Below are 23,321 nucleotides of genomic sequence, written 5' to 3'. Positions count from 1 at the left end.
ACAATCTGATAAACTAAAAGCTATAGAAAACACAAGGCAGTCTTCATATAATACCTGGCATCACTATGATGACAATGCTTTTGGTTTTTAATTGGTGTATGTATTCCAATAAAAGAAACAGCAAAGACTAACAAAACATCATCAAAGTGATGTGTACAGCAGCCGGGACAACACAACGAAGAAATCTTCCTTGAAACTATAATGCTCCAGCCAGGCAGTGGTGGCAAGAGAGCGAGTTCCAGGACAGCCTCCAAAACAATACAGAGAAATCTTGTCTCGAAAAACCAAAAAAAAAAAAAAAAAGAATGAAAAAGCATTTAAATCCTAGCACCTTAATCTCTAACACGTCTGGTTGGCATAGTCCTTATCTTTGAGATATTTTGTAGCCAGCCTTCCCTTTGCTACATTCTCCTTTGTGTGGCTTACTATCTCCTAAACACTTTATATCACCGAGTTCACTCTACTGCATCAGAGCTTAGTAGTGGAGAGCTACCCAGTACAAGAGATGCCATTGTCAACATCCACAAGATGAGCTTCTAATGGACCTCACACCTAAGTGTCAAATGGGAAGTGCAGAACTTCTAGAAGATGCTGGAGAAACTAAGCCTCTCAGTCTGGCAAAGTGTGCAGGTCCTGGGAGGTTGCTCTAAGGCCCTTGTGGACAGAGGAAAACCAGAGCTCCTTCTCTAAAACCAGGAATGTTTGTGGGAGAGCTGGTAACTGTCTGGTTCAGAGTCATTGGGAAGGGTTTTTTTTCAGATCCTGAGAACCCAACTCTTTCCACACTTGTGTCTGGGGAATCAGACTTTCACACCACTGTGGACTCTGTTTATGTTTGTTGTTGTTGAAAAGCAGCCCAGGAGAGAATGACTGCATGAGACAAGGCTCAAGCAGAGGGCTGTTTTCCTTAGGGAAAGGGATCATACAAAAGGAAAGGGAACAGCACTCAGGAGGCAGAGGTAGGCGATCTCTGTGAGTTCGAGACCAGCCTGGTCTACAAGAGCTAGTTCCAAGACAGCCTCCAAAGCCACAGAGAAACCCTGCCTCGAAAAACCACAAAAAAAGGAAAGGGGAGGGGGGGATGGGAGGACCAGGAGAGACGAAAGGGAGGAGAGACAGAGGGGGTCAGAGAGAGAGACGGACAGGGAAAAAGAGAGAGAAGGATGGGAGGTGGGTAGGGCCCTTTTTTTAATTTTTAATTTTAATTTTAAATAGCTTGTTTTACATGTCAATCCGAGTTCCCTCCCCTCCTCCCCCCATCCTCCCCCCAGCCTCCCACCCTATTGCCAATTCCTTCCACATAGGGGATATCTAGAGTCTGTCATTTCACTCAGGGTAGGTTCCAGGCACTCCCCCTAAGAGTCCAGGCTGAGAGAGCATCCCTCTTTGTGCTATGGGCACATGACGTCTGTTTGTATTCCAGGGATAAACACTGATCCACTGCACAGGGCCCCATAGGTTGCCCAGGCCTCCTCACTGACACTCACATTTCCTGGGGTCTGGATCAGTCCCATGCTGGCCTCCCCGCTGTCAGTTTGGAGTCCAAGAGCTCTTCCCTGTTCAGATCAGCTGTCTCTGCTGGTTTTGCCAGCCCATTCTTTGCCAATTTGCTCATCGTTCCTCTCTCTCTGTCACTGGGTTCCTTGGGTTCTGTTCAGTGCTTAACTGTGGGTGTTTGCCTCTGCTTCCATCAGTCAACGGATGAAGGCTCCAGGATGGTTATGAACATCAAGTTCATTATCAGGAATGAGCATTCGAGGTGGTATCTCCACTATTGCTTAGCTTGCCAATTGGTGTCATCCATTTAGATCACTAGAAGTCACACTGGTGCCTGATCTGTCTTCTAACCTATGATTCCCTCTTCCCCCTATTCTACACCCCCCTCACTCAACCTTCCTGTTCCCCCATGACCTACTCTCTCTTCCTCTTCTCCCCCTTTCTTCTTCCCAGGTCCCCCTCCCCCCCCAACCCTCGCCATGTTCCCCATCTGTTCAGAGGATCATGCCTCATACCTCTTCTCTTGGGTACCATGCATATCTTTTAGGTTTATTCCTGTTTCCCAGACTCTCTATCAGTGGAAGTGTGGATGGGCACTATCCTGATCCATGTCTAAAATCCATATATGAGTGAGTACATACCATGTTTGTCTTTCTGCGACTGGGTTACTTCACTCAGGATGTTTCTTCCAGTGCTATCCATTTACCTGTGAATTTCAAGATTCCATTGTTTTTTTTTCTGCTGAATAATACTCCATTGTGTAAAGGTACCACATTTTTTCTATCCACTCTTCAGTTGAGGGGCATCTAGGTTGCTTCCAGGATCTGGCTACTACAAATAATTCTGCTATGAACATAGTGGAGCGATGCCTTTGTTGTATGATTTTCCCTCCTTTGGATATATGCCTAAGAGTGGAATTGCTGGGTCTTGTGGTAGATTGATCCCCATTTTCCTGAGGAATCTCCATACTGCTTTCCAAAGTGGCTGTTTGAGTTCGCACTCCCACCAGCAGTGGAGGAGTGTTCCCCTCTCTCCACATCCTCTCCAGCATAAATTGTCTTCCGTGTTTTTGATTTTAGCCATTCTGACCGGAATAAGATTGTATCTAAGAGTTGTTTTGATTTGCTTTCCCCTGATGGCTAAGGATGTTGAGCACTTTCTTAAGTGTCTCTTGGCCATATTAGCCTCCTCTATTGAGAATTATCTATTTAGTTTTGTACCCCCAGCTTTTGATTGGATCCTTTGGTGTTTTGGAGACTTGCTTCTTGAGTTCTTTGTAAATTTTGGAGATTAGCCCTCTGTCAGATGTGGAGTCAGTGAATATCTTTTCCAATTCTGTGGACTGCCTTTCTGTCTTGTTGACTGTGTCCTCTTCCTTACAGAAGCTTTTTAGTTGCATGAGGTCCCATTTGATAATTGTCGATCTCAGTGTCTGTGCCACTGGTGTTATGTTCAGGAAATGGTCTCCTGCATCAACTCATTGAAGAGTATCTCCCACTTTCTCTTCTAACAGTTTCAGTGTTGCTGGATTTATGTTGTGATCTTTGATCCATTTGGACTTAAGTTTTGTACAAGGGGATAAACATGGATATATCTGCAGTCTTCTGCATACCAGTACCCAGTTATGCCAGCACCATTTGTTGAAGATGCTTTCTTTTTCCATTGTATAGTTTTAGCTTCTTTGTTAAAAATCAAGTGTTCATAGGTGTGTGGGTTAAAATCAGGGTTTTCAATTCAGTTCCATTGGTCTACCTGCCTATTTTTATGCCAATACCAAGCTGTTTTCAGGACTATAACTATATAATAGAGCTTGAAGTCAGGTATGGTGATGCCTCCTGAAGTTCCTTTATTGTATAGTGTTGTTTTGGCTATCCTGGGCCTTTTGTTTTTGAATATATAGTTGATTAATGTTCTTTCAAGGTTCTTGAAGACTTGTGATGGAATTTTGATAGGGATTGCATTGAATCTGTAGACTGCTTTTGGCAAGATTGCCATTTTTATTATGTTGATCCTACCAATCCAAGAGCATGGGAGTTCTTTCCATTTTCTGGTATCCTCTTTGATTTCTTTCTTTAAGGACTCAAGGTTCTTGATATACAAGTCTTTCACTTACTTGGTTAACATTATACCCAGATATTTGATGTTGTTTATGGCTATTGTAAAGGGTGAGGTATCTCTGATTTCTTTCTCAGTCACTTAATCATCTGTAGGGCCACTGATTTTTTGAGTTTACCTTGTATCCTGCCACATTGCTAAAGGTGTCTATCAGCTCTAGGAGTTTGCTTGCAGAGTTTTTCGGGTCCCTTATGTAAACTATCATATAATCTGCAAATAGAGAAAATTTGACTTCTTCTTTTCCTATTTGTATCCCCTTTATCTCCATTTGTTGTCTTATTGCTGTAGCTAGAAATTCAAGTACAATATTGAAGAGATATGGAGAGAGTGGAGAGTCTTGTCTTGTTCCTGATTTTAGAGGAATTGCTTTGAGTTTCTCTCCATTTAGTTTGATGTTAGCTGTTGGTTTAATGTATATTGCTTTTATTATATTAGGTATGTTCCTGTTATCCCTGATCTCTGTAGGACCTTTATCATGAAAGGGTGCTGGATATTGTCAAAGGCTTTTTCAGCATCTAGTGAGATGATCATGTTGTTTTTCTTTCGCAGTTTGTTTATATGGTGGATTACATTGATAGATTTTTCTAATGTTGAACCATCCCTGCATTCCTGGGATGAAGCCTACTTGATCATGGTGGATGATTTTTCTGATGTGTTCTTGAATCTGGTTTGCGAGTATTTTATTGAGTATTTTTGCATCGATGTTCATGAGGGAAATTGGTCTATAGTTCTCTTTCTTAGTTGTGTCTTTGTGTGGCTTGGGTATCAAGGTAATTGTAGCCTTGTAAAAACAGTTTGTCAGTGAGCCTCCTGCTTCTATTGTGTGGAATACTTTGAGGAGTATTGGAATTAGCTCTTCTTTGAATTTCTGGTAGAATTCTGCACTGAAGCCATCTGGGCCTGGGCTTTTTTGTTTGGGAGACTTTCAATGACTGTTTCTATTTCTTTAGGGGTTATAGGTCTGTTTAGATTGTTTATCTGCTCTTGATTTAGTTTTGGCAAGTGATATCTATCCAGGAAATTGTCCATTTCCTTTAAATTTTCAAATTTTGTGGAGTACAGATTTTCAAAGTATGCCGTGATGATTCTCTGGATGTCCTCAGAGTCTGTTGTTATGTCCCCTTTTTCATTTCTGATTTTGTTAATTAGCATGCTCTCTCTCTGTCTTTTGGTTAGTTTCGACAGAGGTTTGTCTATTTTGTTGATTTTCTCAAAGAACCAACTCTTTGTTTCATTGATTCTTCTCAGTGTTTTCCTGGTTTCTACTTGATTGATTTCAGCTCTCAATTTGATTATTTCCTGGCGTCTGCTCCCCCTGTGTGTCATTCGCCATCTTCTGATTTGTAGACTTCCTTTTAAAACTGAACCCATTGGTTTACACTAACAAGACACTTGCTATGCATTTGGCACAGATCTCCAGACAATCTGGGACAGATCTGTCCTTCAGATGGAAACCAGGGGTGGAAAACATTCTGCTGTGTCCCTTTTGTTCACCCAGCCCTGTTCTCAGGCCTCACTAGCCAATCAGAACCTCCGGTGTTCCAGGAAGTAGGGGAGGAGGGAACATCCGGGCCCTAGGTTTCTGGCTCATTGCCTCTGCAGAGGAAGAAGGAAGCTGTCGCCTGAGCTGCGTCAGTGGTTTCCCCTGAGAGGAGAGCAGGGTCTCTATCAGCAGCCGCACCATGGTGAGTAAGAGGCCGCTGTCCGCAGACGGGGAGATGTGCGCCATGGTGAGTGAGGGGCCGCCATCCCCAGACTGGGAGGGAGCCTGGCTGAGCCTGGGGCAGCAGTGTCGAGGGTCCTCCTCCCCCTGGGCGGGAGCCAGCGGGCAGATCAGAGTCCCACGTGGTCCCCCGGGTCGCCCTTGCAACCCCCTGGCCCGGGGGGCAGCCTCTGAATGACTTCTCTCTACGGCTGAGGACCTGGAGCAACTGCTCTTAGAGAAGATCTCCTTGTTGTGGACGCCACTGAAATCCGGCTCCTATGGAGCCTGTGTCGCCACGATGGAGGGCAGATTTGCCAAACTCGGAGAGCCCTGGTCTGGCTAGATTCTTACCGAAGTTCAGCACTTTCAACATTTAGGTTTAGGATCCGTCTGGAGTTAATTGTGTGGGTCCTGTAAACGTATCTGGTGGGTAGGGTAACACCCCACTGCTAAACTGTGCTGTAGACGAGCAGAACTGATGGAGTAAGGGTTACGAACTCTTTCTTTGATTGTTTTATTCTTTTGTGTGTTTGTTTGTTTGTCTCAAGTCAAGTTTCTCTGGTGGAACTAGCTTTTTGGACCAGGCTGACCTTAAACTCAAAGAGATCCGCCTGCCTCTGTCTCCCTAGTGCTGGGATTAAAGGCGTCCACCGCTCTGCAGATTTACCAAATGTTTTGTTTGTTATTTCTGCTTTTTCGAGACTGGGTTTCTCTGTATTGCTTTGGGGCATGTCATGGGACTCCAAAGTTAAATAGTTTGCTAACCATGCCTGCTCAAGATTACTGTAAGGGAATGTTCCTGTACACCAGCCGTTAAGCAATATTTTCATAACAAAGGAGACATGTCTGATTTACAACCAACCAAAAGGCCCCCATCCATCACAGAACAGACCACTAGCATCTAGGGGCCATTACAGGGTCACAACCAACATTAAGTCCTGGTTTGCTATAAACGTTTGTTAATTCTAGAACAGCTACATCTCCAGCCTTCTTAAAAAGTGATTTTGGCCGGGCGGTGGTGGCGGCGCATGCCTTTAATCCCAGCACTCGGGAGGCAGAGGCAGGCGGATCTCTGTGAGTTCGAGGCCGGGATGGACCGATAGCCTCTGAAACAATACAGAGAAACCCTGTCTCGTAGAAACAAAAAAAAAAAAGTGATTTTGAATCCAGGTCTCCCGTGTAGACTTAGGTGTTCTTGAACTGTTTCAGTAGCCGCAGAAACCTTGCTATCCTCTTAAGCACCCTAACTTCTTGGAGCACATCCTATAGAACAACAGAGTTCTAAAATGGCCCAGTTTGAGTCACATAGTGTTCTGTGTATCCAGTAACAGGAGAAGGATTTGTGTGTGGAGCATGGCTTCTCCCTTCAGACCAGAAGAGGAGGAACAGTATACTGTGTGCACTGCGGGGAGACAGCCTAGACAGTAGCTAGGCCACAGGCTGAAGTTTAAGGCAGTGAGCTGCAGGGGTCCCCATCATAAAGAAGGACCTGATAGAATTTCCCAGTGTGTGTTAATTCCTTCCATGTGAATAGAGATAGACAGAATGGGTGGGTGTACAGTTTAGAGAGCATAGCTTGAACTTCTTAGTATTCAGTTTCCATTGAGCAAACTCTCCTATGCAGATCTGTGTTAAGTCAGCTCAGAGGCTTGAGACACAGGCCATTGGTTGTAACTCCACGAGTCCACTTACAGAAAGCAACACCTGAAGTCTTACAGGGGACAGAGTTATACAGTGTCTTATTAATGTCAGGCTTTCAACCAGAAAACGTCTTCTTTGTTTCAAAGTCAGCTTAGCTAAGTGTTCATTTCTAAAAATCAATTGTTGATAGCTTTTTTTTTTTTTTTTTTTTTGGTTTTTCGAGACAAGGTATCTCTGTGGCTTTGGAGGCTGTCCTGGAACTTGCTCTGTAGACCAGGCTGGCCTCGAACTCATAGAGACCCGCCTGCCTCTGCCTCCTGAGTGCTGGGATTAAAGGCATGTGCCACCAATGCCCAGCTTGTTGATAGCATTTTTAAAATTTCCTTTTCTTCAAATGCATTACTGCTCTAATGTGTATTTGTTTCTATTTTCCAATGTTTCCTTGTCATTAAGAATTGCATTCCGCCAGGCGTTGGTGGCGCACGCCTTTAATCCCAGCACTCGGGAGGCAGAGGCAGGTGGATCTCTGTGAGTTCGAGGCCAGCCTGGACTACAAGAGCTAGTTCCAGGACAGCCTCCAAAGCCACAGAGAAACCCTGTCTCGAAAAACCAAAAAAAAAAAAAAAAAAAAAAAAAAAGAATTGCATTCCATATTTTTCTTAAGTGCTATTTATTTATTTCAATAAGTTTGGATGGTGGGATCAAGCGATTTTGTCACCGAAGAGCCCTAAGACCATCAGAAAAAACATTTATATTATGGGTTATTACAGCAAAATTATAGTTATGAAGAAGCAGTGAAAATAATTTTATAGTTGGTGGATAACCACAGCAACAGGAACTGTTTTGCAGGGTCACAGCCTTTAGAAGATTCGAAATCACTTTTTTACATCTATGTCTCCTGTAGCTGAGGCTTGCCTCTCACTATATAATTGAGAATTGCTATGAACACCTAATCCTGCTTCTGCTGCCCAGGGCTGGGAAGACTGTCCTACAACTCCTTCCAGGCTGGGTCTTGACTGCTCTATGGGAAGGAGAAATAGACCCCGGAATGAGTGTCCTCCAACCATTGTAGATTTTATTTTGCACATGAAGGGGACCTGAGTAAGAACTGAGTTCAGTGACCAACTGTAAAGCTGGTGTGGTCAGAGCACAGAAGGGATGGGCAGGAAGAAGGAGGGGAAACTCCTGCTGTGATAGTAGTTACTTAACCTTAGCATGGACTCCCCAGGAGACCAATGCTAGGTGATTGAGAAATGTGCTGACATTTCTCAGGTTCACAGACCAGGCAAGTAGGAATCCAGATAAAGTACTGGGCTTTCATGAAATCAAATTACTGTAGTTAGACTCCCTCAACCACATTAGAACTTGAATAAAGTGGGGTGGCCCTGCCTATCTTCACTATGGCTTCCACATTTAAAATGTACACGCTGGGGGATATGTCCTACCTGGTGTTCTCTAATACAGATCCCCCGTCTCTGGAGCATATGGCCATAAATTCTGATTCAACTTTTGAATGTAATTTTGGGGGGTTATAATTACATCATTTCCACTCTCTCCTGCTCATGAAAGACCTGAAGTTGTCAGGCTGAATGCCTCGCAATATTCCGAGCTCAATAACCAGACAGTAGGATGCAAACTACAAGAGGTTTATTGTTCACACAGGCATCTGAGGGCACTCCAGCCGCTTTAGCAAGCCGAGAGCCCCGGGCTTTAGGACTGTTTTCTTTTTATGTACATAATTTTGGCAAGCAAAGCAATAGGGGTATTGTAAAAAGCGGAGCCACTGCAGGTGCAGATCTGGGCAAGCAATAGTGGTATTGTAAGAAGCATGGGCATAACTCATCTTTCTTGGAGAAACCACAAGGTCAAAATCAAACTTATCTCTACAGCCTGCTGGTGTCCTTCATCAGCACTCTGGACCACATGTTCTTTCCAATTAGACCTTGTTCATTGTCTAGGGGAAGGGACCTTGGGGAATTTTCCACTGAGGCAACCTTCTGAGTCTCAAAAAAGACGAGGGTGTATTGAGGTTTTTCACTTGCAAGCCCTCACACACCTGTGGGAACAAAAGACCTTGGCCGGAGGCCCACTTCCCCATCAGCCTGGGAGCAAGAAACTGACACTGACCACAGAGAAACATGTTTACTAAAAACAATCCGGTGCCCATAAGAAATGTTTACCGGAGCAATAAGTTCCTGAGGGCTCGCCCATGCCCATGGGAACACCCTGGCCTTAACCTTTTCCAATGACTAACCACCTCTTCCTGACCGCCCACCCCGACATGAGTGTCAGGGCATATAACCAGCCTGGGTAAGAATACAGCGAAGCTTTCTTGAAGTCTTCTTTCACCCAACTGGTCTCTGGGTCCTCAATCCCGACACCCTCCACACAGTCTCAAACACAGGCTGAGCGAGCGGGTGTTTTCTAGTCCATGTCCACCTTTTTCTTTTACAACAGGGACTGTTTGAAAGTGACCTGTGTGGACATTGACTGTATAATGGAATGTGCACACAACAGACCCTGTACCTTATAAGAGGAACAGGAAGTGCTCTGAGAGAATGGAAGGTTCTAGTAAATACAATTTCCCAGACTCTAGAGTGGAAGGGCACAGCTGGGAGGCCTGTGCTGCCAGAGTCATTGAATGTCACCTCACCCAGTAGCACAACTGCTTAAGTCCTGAGACCCTCTTGAGTGGTACTAGCTAGTGAGAGACTGTGGGAAGGAAAGAACTTTCAGGGGAACCAGTGGGAGGTAGCTTACAGGTTCTTTCCAGGATTTTCCTAAGTCATGGGCACCGGATTGATCTTAGGTCCCTTCCCCTAGACAGGGATCAAGGTCAAATTTAAGTTTGTTTAGTCATATCATGCAATCCATACAATTTTTCTTTAAAAATCAGTGACCTAGCCTTTGGTCTGGTAAAGTTTTCCTTTCCTTTAGACTTAGATCGGAACATGCAATCATCAATCATCAAAAAGCAGTCCTTTGTGAGCCAGAAGGTAGCTGCTATTCAGAGTTAGTAAAACAAAAGTTGTGTTGTATTGTATTATGCTGGAGGTCAACACATAAAGTTCACACTCTAAATTCCTTACAATGTCGCTAAGTCTATTTACCCAGTCTGCCTCAGGTACCTTAGGTCCAGTCTCTTAGGATAAAGCCTGAGGGGGACCGAGGTCAGGGTGGGGAGAGAGACGTGACAAACCAGCCAGGCAGACAGAGCTTAAGTGAGGAGTTTTCTTATGAATTGGGAAGGAAATACAAAAGAGGTAGAGAGACAGAGAGAACAGCAGAAAAGACGGAGACAGGAAAAGTCCTTTCTGCTTAGGGGAACCTAAGGGAAGACAATGTACATGGACTGGGCTCTCTTTGTTTGTTTGGATTTTTGAGACAGGCTTTCTATTTGGCATTGGAGGCTGTCCTGGAACCTGGGTCTTTCTTTTAAAGGGGTCTTTGCACCTGCATGCAGACTACACAGCCGTGGAATCCTGAGCTGACAAGGGCACTGCCTGAGTGCATTCTGCCATGGGATGGGCAGTCCAACATAATGCCTGAATCCTTACACAGTCTCTAATAAACACCTCTGATTCAAGTGACAGCATCCTGGGATACATGCTCGAGTCACTGAGCCAGTCTAAGTGATGTCTCTCCAGATGTGGATAGCAGAGCATTTCTCTTGGTCTCTGCTTATGTACTGCCCAGTGGGCTTCATGTGGGTTCTAGGAATATATCAGCTTTCTGGAGTGAGTGATATGACTGGATTCTTGTTATCAGGTGTAGTTGTGTGGTGGTTCCTGGCTAAGGTACTTTTACCTATCTAAAGGGCTTCTGTTTAAACCGGGCTCACTACATTCTATCTCCTGGTCCTTGAGACATACATAGTTTGAACGGGCACAAGAAATAGTAGTCAACAACACTTTTATGACAGTTTGCATAGTCAAGCCACAACAGGAAAAGGAGAAAGCATACAATAAATATTTCAGTATTCACAGACAAATACATGCAAGAAAACAAATCTTAAGAACCAAAACAGCTATTAAACAAGATGTTAAAACTAAGTAGATCACAGGATGTTGTTGTGATCTGACTAGCATATATGTGTTTTCCCAAATTCATATTTCTCCAGGTTTGGTATGCACCCAGTTGAAAACATATTCGGGAATAAATGGAAATGTGATCACTTTCTAACAAAAATGTTGTGGGGGGCGTAGCAGGGTTGGAGCTGTGGGACTCTGAGTTAAGCTAATCTTGGTAGAGCGTCATCCTAACTTGATTAGTGTCAAGTAAGAGCATGGGGGTCATGGTAGCAGGACAGGTATTTCTTTTATTAATGAGAAGAGCCACGAAGAGTCCAGTGAGCTTCCAATGTTTCTCAGTATTTTGTACGTTAATGTGAAAAAGGCGAATGATGAGTACAAAGCATCAGTACTCTGAGTCTCCAGACGCTTCCATCTCTCTATAGCCAATGTATATAGATGCTCACTTTTGGCAAAAAAGGGCAATGATGTTGTAGGGCAGAATCAAATATGTAAAATACAATATGGTTTTCCCGACTTTTTCATTTTAAGTTATAAACAAGCTCCTTTTACATGTCAATCCCAGTTCCCTGTCCTGCCCCTCCTCTCCTAACCCCCACTATCCTCTTATCCCATCCCCTTCCTGCTCCCCAGGGAGGATGAGGACTTCCATCGGGGATCTTTAAAGTCTGTCACACATTTGAAGCGGGACCATGTGTCTAGGCTGAGAGAGTATCCCTGTATGTGGAGTGGGCTCCCAAAATCCATTGTGTACTAGGAATAAATACTGTTCCACTACTAGAGGCCCCAAACCTCCAAACTGACATCCACCTTCAGGGGGTCTGGTTCACTCCTATGCCAGTTTTCCAGCAGTCAGTCTGAGTTCTGCCTTCTTCAGGTCAGCTGTTTCTTTGAGTTTCTCCAACCTGGTCTTGACCACCTTGCTCGTTACTCCTCCCTCTCTACAACTGGATTCCAGAGTTCAGCTCTTTGTTTAGCTATGGGTTCTGCTTCTGCTTCCATCAGCTACTGGATGAAGGCTCTAAGATGGCATATAAGGTAGTCATCATTCTCATTATCAGAGAAGGGCATTTGAAATAGTCTCTTGACTATTGCTTAGATTGTCAGCCTTCTAGATCTCTAGTGCCAGATTTTTCTTTAGACTTATAATGGCTTCCTCTATTATGGTATGTCAATTGTTGTTCTCCTCTATTCTTCCCCTGTCTCAGTGAGAGAGCAAGAAGATACAATATTCTTTTTTTTTTTTTTTTTTTTTTTTTTTTTTTTTAGTTTTTCGAGACAGGGTTTCTCTGTGGCTTTGGAGGCTGTCCTGGAACTCGCTTGGTAGTTCAGGCTGGTCTCGAACTCACAGAGATCTGCCTGCCTCTGCCTCCTGAGTGCTGGGATTAAAGGCGTGTGCCACCAACGCCCGGCAAGAAGATACAATATTCTTAGGCTAAGGAATCATCATGGAGATAAAACATTTCCTGAGGAATTTTCTTTAATGACGGTTTCTCCAAATGTTTCTTCCAGAATCATACAGACCTGGTTTGTTCTTTCTGCAGCAATAGGTGATAGAAGGCTCTGGATCTTGTTAACATGGTTCCTCCTAAACTGAAGTTTATTAAACAAGCCCAAAATAATCATAAGGAATTTATATGCCCAAAAGTAAAATATGGTATCTATAAAAAAGCCCCCAAAGCTTTCCTTTATCCAGTGGCATGAGTTCCTTTTGGGGAAACAAGTATAGTGAAATCAAAATGTCACATCAAATAAAGAGTGTTTTTAAGCTTGCTAACTGTGGGTGGAGGCAGGAGTGTCTGCTTTGAGCACAGCTGATGTTAATAAATTCAATGTCCTCCTGGGGTCTCAGTATCCCTAGTAATCTCATACTCCATTGACTGTACTTGTGGCATGTTAAATCAAGATCAGTGAAAATGCCACTGATGGCTTCCTAGCTTTTCCTGGCCAGATATTGTTCGGTTCATTATTATACAGGGTACCCGAGTCAAAAAGTTGTCTCTGTTTGAGGTTTAGACTGGAGGTCTTAGACATGATTACTTGTCCTGACAAATTAGTTGTAACTCCAGTAGCTTCATTTATATAGCCAGGCAAACAGGTTGTACAAAGTAAAAATGAAGTCCCACGTATCCCTGGTGATGTTGTACATGTGTACTGTGAGGTTGAAGTACTTCGTGGAGCAGGAAATTCAGGCTTGTCTGTGAGTTGCTTTGTAAATACATAAGGGGTAAGTTCTGACATCTTTAGCTCCCAGGGCAGAGGTAGGGAGGACACAAAACTACTGGCCCCAGATGAGGTGATGTGTTCCTCAGGATAGTAGATGCACTGTGTATCAGTCTTAACACTCCATAAGAAAGTAACAGGGGCTACAACAAAGCCCACCTGAAGTTTCCAAGGCAATGGGGCGGGGTTTTTTGTTTTTGAAATGCTGGTGCTACAATGTTCATACAGTAAGTTTGTTTTGTAGAATCCATGTGCAGACCAAGAGGTTTGCTCTGAGTCCAATAGAGACTTGTAGATTGCAGTTTTTGTTCCAAACTCTGTTGCAATGGACTTAGAATTTTGAGAGATCTGGGTGGTTTCAGCTAGTCACTTCAAACGAAATTCCAGTTGTGTTTTTTTTAGTATTTGCCAATGCTTGTTTTAATACATTTAGTTCCAGATGAAGGCCTGTAATGAGTTGGTGGTTAGTAGCTAGTCTATCAGACAAGGCATTATTGGTCAGAGGTTTTAATTAAGTAAGATTTCTGATGCCTGCTGTATCTGCATCAATGTCAGAAGGAACAGAAGATGCTGTGCCAACTGCAAGTAAGGAGCCAACCAACAGAGCTCCTGAAGTTATCAATTTATGAGGTTTCCTTGCAGCAAAACTATTTCCTGAGGAGCAGGAAAGGACTGTTATTCTCCTAAGATCAGCCTCAGGGGAAAGATCTTAAGATGGGAGCCATGATTTGAGGTAAATGATACCTTCTGGCTACTAAGTGTATTTAATGAAGCCTTGCATGTAGATTAAGATCAGGCATCTGATAACTATAGATGGGGAAACAGGGGTGTTGACAAATGCTGCCCTCTAGTGGGCTCTGAAAAATTGGATGCTGTCGTCCCATCCTCCTCTCTCAATAACAAACGGTATTAGGCTATTTTCTTTGATTTTACAGGATTTCCATGGTATGGGGAGGACATGTCCCTCATCAAATATTAGGAAATACCAGGTTGTTGCTCTATCCCTGAGTTATTAGCTTCTTCTAAGGGAGAAGCTCTATTCAGTCTTTCTATAGTATTTAATTCAGCATGAAATTGAAATAGTCTCTTCAAGGGGCATATTTGAGTTATTCTAACTTAGTTTTAAGCAGTCTATACCACCTTTCTCTATTGCCAGCTACAGAGCATGGAGCTTTTTGAGGAAAAATACGAGTAGCTGGGTGACCAGATATAACAGTTCTAGGATCATATTGATTTAATTTTGTGGTACTTGTGAAGTTTATTTATTCAATGTTTAGACACATAGAATCATAGGTAGTTGGCTAACATTGGTCAAGATCCTGAGAGAGGCGATTGAGACCCAGAAAGACAAACACGATATGGACACACTAATGAATGAATATTAGCTATAAATGTTAATCATACTACAATCCCCAGACACATAGTGACTAAGTAACAAACAGGGCTTGGGGATAGGTGTGCATGGACTAACCACATTTTTGTCATGTGATGACCATAAGCCTAGAGTGACCTGGGCCAGAATCTTTAGTAGAAGAAATCTTTCTCAAGGAAGTTCCTCATTGGGGATGTGACTTGAGGGCCTATAGCCTCAAGTTCTTATTGTCTGGTTTTTGTGGTTGAAGTTAGTCGGCCAGCTCCTTCTCATGACATCATGATTCATCACCATTGTAGGTTATCCCTAAATAACAGAAAGTAGAAAAAAGTAGTTTTCCTCCCTGAGGCATTTGGTTGCTATTCTTTTTTTTCTTTTTCTTATTTTTTTTTTTTTTTTTGGTTTTTCGAGACAGGGTTTCTCTGTTGCTTTGGAGGCTGTCCTGGAACTCACTTTGTAGACCAGGCTGGCCTCGAACTCACAGAGATCCGCCTGCCTCTACCTCCGAGTGCTGGGATTAAAGGCGTGCGCCACCAACGCCGGCTATGAAAACAGTTCTTGACACCAGGCTGGCCTTACAATCAGAGATGTGTGCATTCTGCTTTTCAGGAACTGATAGTAAAGGCGTGGTTACCATGACCAGCTCCTTAGGTTTTCTCTTACTGGTGGGGGCGGGGGGACCTGGATGTAGGTTGTGCACATGTCAGACGTGTGGTGTTGTGCTGAGATCACCAATGACTTGAATTAGTTTCCTGGAATGGCACATATCTATGACATTAATACTCTCCGATTATTGAGTCACTAGCACACAGTGTGACATTCTTAGTATCTTGTGTGTGTTTTAAATGTTTTGAACAAATATGAGTATTTTGCCCGTCTGCATGGATATGCACCCTATGTGTGCCTGTTGAAGCCAGTAGTCAGAATATAATTCCAGAAACCCTGAATTTGGAGCTATGGGTAGTTGTAAACCCTCACATAAGTATTGGAAATTAAATCCATCTCCTCTACAAGATCAGAAAGTACTGTTCACCACTGAACCATCTGTCCTGCCCTGCTTTTCTCTTTTAATTTTTTCCATTTGCAATGCTTACATTTTTATCTATCATCGCTAGTGATTTCAAACATTCATTCCCTTTTAATAAGATCATATCACTCTCACAGTTCAAAGTATGTTGTTTCAGATTTCTGAGAAATGATTACATATAGGGAATGAATGCTTATCTCTTAATAGGAACTTCAGTGATATTCTCTTTTTCTTTATTTGTTGGTTTGTTGGTTGGTTAGTTTAGGTTTCTTGCAAGGTGAGACAGGGTCCAGATATGTCTTAGAACTCATTTCATAGGTCAGACGGTCCTATTCGTTCAAGGAGACTCAACCTTCGCTGCCTTCTGAGTGATAGTCTTAAACACATGAGACAATGTATCCTGTTTGCCATCTCTTTTGTGGTTAGTAATTGCTCATTCAATTTCCCCGATGTGTACTTAGTACTGTTGATTTGTTTGCTTGTCTCTGTTAATAGACATTTGTTTTGAAAGTGTAAATTCTATTCAAGAGTAAAGAAATGGCACGTGTGAACATCTGTAATGGCATCTTGCCATCGCAGTGAACTGGTAATGGGGGCCACAACTTTTGGGTGTGGTACCAGGTTCAAAAGGAACACATTGTAGGGTAGAGGAGGGGCAGGCTCAGGCTGTCTAGTTGTGGAGAGCATCGGAAGAAACGAGACTGTATGTTCGGGCGGGAAGAACACAGGACTCATTTACTCTCATCTGTGTGAGTCCTTCCCTAATACACACCTATTTATCATTTATCTTGGGTCTGGTGAACTCATTTAAACCCCACCTTCAAACCTCCTTTTCAGTTTCCTTCTAAAATGAATGGATGAGAACTTCTCTGTACTGGAATAAGTTGTCAAATACGAGAGTTATGTGACTATATTGTCAAAGATGTCTACATTCATATTGTAATCAATAACACACTTCCAGAATGCAGTGACCTACAATGATGTGCATATCAGCTTCACTTCCAAAGAATGGGCTTTGCTGGATCCTTCCCAGAAGAGTCTCTACAAAGATGTGATGCTGGAGATTTATAGTCACCTTACTGCTATAGGTAAGACTGAATTTCCCTCCAACATTTCAAATAAGGAGGCTACTGGTTCTTGCTCATTGGTCCTCTTCTGTAATTTTGAAAAAACTGAAGAATGTGGTGAAAATGACAGGCATGTTTCTTAGAGTCACTGAATATAGTAACTTAAAGTTTGTATAATTTCCAGTAATATACCATGCGTTTTCTGGTACCATATTTTAGGCTACAAATGGGAAGCCCATGACAGTGAAGACCATGGTCAACGATTTAGAAGACAGAGAAGGTAATTTCCTTGTGTAAACTAATACAGATGTCCCACAGAGGAATTTTAATGTGCCTTGGAAGTTTTAAGAAGAAGTAACGGTGCAAATAAGTACAACTTTAAGTGTATTGATTATGAAATTCTCACAACACCATGTACCTCAATGTCAGGTAGCTGATGTCTGTTAACAAGATTTCCAGAAGACAATGCATGAACAGATATATCCATTTTAATGATAACCCCATGAGGTCTGCAGTAGGTCTGTCAGTCCATTAGTTCCATACCACTGTGATATGGCAAAGACAAACCTGGTGATTAGGAGGTAAATCCATGTCTACAGCCTTTTAATAAACAAGTAGTCCATAGTAAAGTTAGAGTGACTCAAATCCTTGTAATCAGTTACCAAAGTACAGTTAGAGTGGCAGTTTATTGTACTCATGAAGGGTTGTTATGGAGAAACTCTAACACCCATATCTCTATGAAGAACAAAGATTAAATTGTGTGTGCATTATGGAAACCTTTCATTTGATATTTTCTCTTTATTGGTCTATTATGTCACTCTTGAAACTAGGCACGTGTACTAAGGAATATGGAAAGAATATCAACATTCCACATTCCTAGAAAAATTAGAAAGTATGTAATAGTCCCCAGTTGGAGTAAACATTGTAAAAGTAATGTGAGTTTACAATTGATTTTTTTTAACCTCATCTGTTATATATCAACTCATACCACCGCAGAAATTCTTCTGTTTATCTTGGTTCACGTTGCAAATGTTGTGTGTCTTATCAACATAATGAATGTGGTACAGCATTGACATGTGTCAATTACCTTCACAGGCCTAAAGGAAGTCTTACTGAAGAGAAACGCTACAAATGTACTCAATGTGGTAAAGCCTTTTCATATCGGCAGCGTCTCCTCATTCACAAAAGAACCCATACTGGAGAGAAACCCTATGAATGTGATCAATGTGGGAAAGCCTTTTCACAACAGAGTCATCTCAACACTCATAAAAAAACTCATAGTGGAGTGAAACCATTTCAGTGTAATCAATGTGAGAAAGCTTTTACACGTCAAGGTTATCTTAAAAGACATGAAACAACGCATACTGGAGTGAAACCCTATGTATGTAACCAATGTGGTAAATCCTTTTCAAAACACTGTAGTCTCCAAATACATACAAGGAATCATACAGGAGAGAAGCCCTATAAATGTAATCATTGTGAGAAAGCTTTTGCAGATTACGGTTATTTGAAAACACATGAAAGAATGCATACTGGAGAGAAACCCTACAAATGCAATCAATGTGGTAAGGCCTTTTCACAACCGAGTCATCTCACCATTCATAAAAGAAGCCATACTGGAGAAAAACCCTATGAATGTAAGCAATGTGGTAAAGCCTTTTCAAATTGCAGTACTCTTAAAATACATGAAAGAATTCATACTGGAGAGAAACCCTATGAATGTAAGCAATGTGGAAGACTGTTTTCACATGACAGTTCTTTCCGGATTCATAAAAGAACTCATACTGGTGAGAAACCCTATGAATGTACTGAATGTGGGAAAGCCTTTCGAAAACACAATGGTCTCCAAATGCATATGAACTCACACACAAGAGAAACCTTATGAATGTAAGCAATGTGGTAAAGGATATTCAAATTACAGTACTCTTAAGGTACATGAACAAAGAATTCATACTAGAATATAATGAATGTGGGAAAGCCTTTTCAAAACAGTGCACTCCCAATGCCTAAGAGAACTCATAAAAGAGGGATCCCCTATGAATGTAACCAATGTGGAAAAGCTTTTTCTAATTGCAGTGCTCGTTAAGTACATGAAAGAATTCATACTAGAGAGAAACACTGTGAAAGTGGAAACGCCTTTTCAAAACACAGTGCTGTCCCAATGCCTAAGAGAACTCATACAAGAAGGATCCCCTATGAATGTAAGCAATGTGGGAAAACCTTTCAACAATACAGTCAGCTCCAGATTCGTAAAAGAACTCATACTAGGGGAAGATGTCCACGGCGCTTCTGATGCCATACACTCCAGCCAGACGCAAGCCACCTACTTGTGTCCTGAAGATGTGAGCTGACACAAAGCCATCATGGCTCATCTAATCCTACATTGTTCAGGCAGGCTCAAGCCATGCCCTCTCCAGTCTGGGTGCTCAGATCCTGGCATGGCAGGAAGACATCTGTGAGCCCATCGGATTCCAGTCTGCTCAGGCATGTCTAGTGCAAAGGCCATGATGTGAAGCAAGTTTTCTTGCGGAATCCAGTGTATTAGAGATTCGAGAGTCGTGGTATACCCGCTGAGGAGGGCTGCTGACTGGGAGTGGAACCAGTCCAACAGAAAGAAGTGTGTTGCCACCAACAATGCTGAACAGAGTTGGAGATGGTGTTCTGATGCAGAATTTGGAGTATGCCCACCTGTTATGTGATTGTATTTTGGTCCTGTATTCTCCCTTCCCTAAACTTTGAAACGGTAAAGTATGTTGTAAGCCATTATATGTTGGAAGTATGCAGTCTTCTTTTTGATCTTGATGTTACAGGGGATTGCAGTTAATAGATTACATGATCTCAAAAGAGAAGGTGAACTTTGGACTTCCAACATTGATGAGACTGTGATAAAACTATGGGAACTTTTTTTTTCTTTTTTCTTTTTTTGGTTTTTTCGAGACGGGGTTTCTCTGTATTGTTTTAGAGGCTGCCCTGGAGCTCGCTCTGTAGACCAGGCTGGCCTCAAACTCACAGAGATCCACCTGCCTCTCCCTTCTGAGTGCTGGGATTAAAGGCATGCGCCACCAACGCCCGGCCAACTATGGGAAGTTTTGAAGTTGAACTGAATGTATTTTGGACTGTGATATTGTTGAATCCTTTATGGGGGCCAGGAAGTGTGCCAGTCTGGGTGGCCTTGGTTACCACCTGGGGCCATGGTGACATCCAGACGTCAGCTAATGCTGACAACCATGTCTGCGTCTGTGGTTCTAACACAGCTGGAGTCTGTGAAGTTCTGATGCCAACAGAGTCCACACAGAGGTCTAGGGTGTGTGCCATGACCTGTGCTCCCACCCACGGCAATGGTGTCCTCTCTGCTTGGGAAGCTACTAAGGGCAATTCTGGGACTGTGGCCTAATAACAGCCAGAGTCTCTTGATATCCATGGCTGCTGAAGCCAGGAGGGCCATGTGGATTCCTGGGGTCTGCCTCTGGGGCCATGTTGACGTCTGAGGGTTGCACTCCCACCAGAGCCATTCTGGCCTGTACCAACACTGTGGGACATGGTGACATGATGGACTCCGATTGCTGCTGAGGACCATGTCTGGCTTCATGGTCCTACCTTACCCTGGGTCTGTGGCCTGTTTTTCCAACCCCAGCCAGGTAGATGCGCAGGGTCAGGTCAGCCTCCTGAATCCAAGTGGGAGCCGTGCAGATCTGAGCTGCCTGTGCTGCTGCTTGGTGTCATGGTGATGTCTGGGCCAAAGCTACAGCTGAGGGCCATTTTTGTGTCCCGGTCCCTGCTGCAGCAACAGTCTGTGTTGATGTCTCAGGTTCCTGTTACCATAGAATGCCATATGAATGCCCAATATTTTTTTGGCATGTTAAGGTCTGAGAGCCACACTGCTGTACAGACTTGTCAATCTGAGTGGCCTGCACTGCTACCTGGGCCCATAGTGACATCAAGACCAGGCTGCTGTGGACTATATCTGCGTCTGTTATCCTACCCCAGCTGGACTCTGTGTTCAAGGCCTGTGTTGCCAGCAAAGTCACAGGGAAGCTGGTGTCAAGGTTGAAGTCTATAGACATTCAGTGCCTAGGAGCCATGCTGCCACCAGAGTCATAGTGATCTGAGTGGTGTGTGCCTCTGCCCAGAACCAAGATGCCATTTGAGCCCAAACTCCTGCTTTGGCAATTTCCGGGTCTGTGGTCTGCCTGCAGCAGAGCTCTGTATTGATGTCTGTGTTCCATGTCACCTCAGGAGACCATAGTCATATGTGTCATGAAATCAGGGCCATGCTGAGCCCTCCCGACCCTGGCCACAGGATAGCTGCCCCTGCCTGTCACTTGACACTTTGAGAACTGGCTGCAGCCCTCATGGGAGAGCTACTTCTCAGCATGGGTGAGCGTGGATTTACTCGGAAGACTTGGGCATCAGAGAGCAAGCTCCACCCACCCCGTACCTAAGGGAGGAATCCCCAGTTGCCTAGATTGACCAACTCAACTCCCACTGAGACCACAGGTACACCCAGGGTTGGCACATCCTAGCATTTGCACAATTTAGGATCTGCTAGAGCTCAAGAAGGGACTGGTCCTGTAGAGCAATAAATACCTTCAGTGTCTCCATGACTTGGGCAGCTGCACAATAACCAAGAGGAGTTTCAGTGAATCCTGTGATGATGTCATACCAGAAACCAGAGCCTTGAAGAAAACCAAAGACTAAAGCTGATTGAACAAAAGAGTGCACTGTGTGAAATATCAAATATCCAATGCCACCAGGAAAAATGAAAGAGTGCCAGAAAACTGGGAAAGATAGAGTAGCAAAGAGGATATCTTTTGTTATTTGGGGGATTTTTTTTTATTTTTGTTTGCTTGCTTGTCTTGAAATAATTTTCCTTTGGGGGGTGTTGCTGCCTATGGCTGGACAAGGAGGTGAGTTGAATGGGGGTTCCTGATCACCAATTCCCATGGATTCAATAAAGAAATTTTATTTTAAAAAAGACTTCATGCTGGAGAGAAACTCTGTGAATGTAAGCAATGTGATAAAAAAAAAACACCCTGCATGTCACTGTTATCCTCCAAGTCAGTAAGGAATTCGTATGGAGAATTCAGATATTAAAGAAGTTATAGTTAGGGGAACCCATGACCAGGAGGGATCTGTTAAGGTCTTTGGCCAATACACTTCCGTTTTCTTATAGAAGATTATTTATTGTGGAGAAAATTCTGTCAACAGTCTATTCAGGCTCTATTGTGTCCCTCTTTATTTTCCCCTCAAACTCAGTCAGAGTTTTGTGAATTGTAGAAACATTACATCAGTAAAATATTGTCTCCTATTCAGATGTAAGCATATAGTCATTTAATGGAGGAACATGGGAGTAATTTGAATCATAAATCCTATATGATAATAAATATGATACTTATTAGTCAGGTGTTGGTGGTGCACGCCTTTAATCCCAGCACTCAGGAGGCAGAGGCCAACTTGGTCTACCTATGGAGTTCCTGGAAAGGCTCCAAAACAATACAGAGAAATCCTGTCTCGAAAAACCAAAAAGGAAAATTAAAAAATAATAAAATGATTCCTTGTCATTTTGAGGGGAAATTGTGTTAGTTTCTTCTGAGGGCTAAATGCACGTTCATGTCATTTTTTTGTAACCATAAATGAATGGGAGAGAATTTTCTCAGTGGATAAAGTAGTTTCCTACTAATCCAGTTGAGCTGTGCTCAATCTCTGGGAGACCTAGAGGACTCCTACAAGTTTTTCTCTCATTACTATACCTAAGATGGGCATATGCAAACTCACACAACAGCACATACACAAATAATTTTTAAACCAAATGAAGGTCAGTGAGGTCACTTGAAAGCAAGTAAATTAAACAGTAACTGTAAGTTGTCCTCTGAGTGTCACGTGCACACCATTACACAAATGAATACACACTTAAAGCAGTTTCAAGAGTTGTATTCAGGAATGCAAAGAAAATAATCACAATATAGAGAACATACGAAATGATTCACCAGCTGAAATGAATACATGGTAGAATTACTGCTCATCAACACAATGACAGTTCCTGTTTAAAATTTACATTGTTTGATTCTCTGATTCAAAAGTAGGATATTAACATCTCAGCTGGGCATACTAGTACATGCCTGCAGCTGCAGCACTTGGGAGAAACAAGAGGATCTCTCTGAGTTTCAGGCCTGCAAAATCAAGACAGGGAATTCCAGGAGAGCCCTCAGCATGTAGAGAGATCCTTTCTCAACACAGAATCATGAATGCTTTCTTAGATGATATGGCTGGACACCTCTCTACTCAAGGAAACCTTTCCTTGACTTTAATCACATTACAAGAAGTGGGTTAACAATAAGAACTAGTGTGGAGAATCCATTCACAGAGGGTAGAAATCCATGGAACCATCAGTGAGCATATAGCAGGGGCTTTCACTCCCTTTAAGTGATAGATGACCGAAGGAGTAATGGGTATCTTCATCTACCACATTATCATGACATAGCTTTAAAATTGTTTTTTTTTTTTTTTTTTTTTTGGTTTTTACGAGACAGGGTTTCTCTGTATTGTTTCGGAGGCTATCGGTCCAGCCTGGCCTCGAACGCACAAAGATCCGCCTGCCTCTGCCTCCCGAGTGCTGGGATTAAAGGCGTGCGCCACCACCGCC

General features: G+C 42.9%; 1 protein-coding gene across 1 annotated transcript; it reads left to right on the top strand.

Moving 5' to 3' along the window:
- The first annotated feature begins 5,152 nt into the window (after positions 1 to 5,152).
- Positions 5,153 to 21,655, top strand: LOC121136577 (zinc finger protein 431-like). Its single transcript, XM_040737174.1, has 4 exons — positions 5,153 to 5,342; positions 16,573 to 16,699; positions 16,898 to 16,958; positions 17,774 to 21,655. The coding sequence occupies exons 1-4, from the start codon at positions 5,295 to 5,297 to the stop codon at positions 18,561 to 18,563; spliced, it is 1,026 nt and encodes a 341-aa protein (XP_040593108.1). The 5' UTR covers positions 5,153 to 5,294; the 3' UTR covers positions 18,564 to 21,655.
- The last annotated feature ends 1,666 nt before the right edge of the window (positions 21,656 to 23,321 follow it).

This window comes from Mesocricetus auratus, unplaced genomic scaffold (genome assembly GCF_017639785.1).
Source record: "Mesocricetus auratus isolate SY011 unplaced genomic scaffold, BCM_Maur_2.0 Super-Scaffold_100676, whole genome shotgun sequence".
Lineage (NCBI taxonomy): Eukaryota > Metazoa > Chordata > Mammalia > Rodentia > Cricetidae > Mesocricetus > Mesocricetus auratus.
This window is presented reverse-complemented; position numbering and strand designations above follow the sequence as displayed.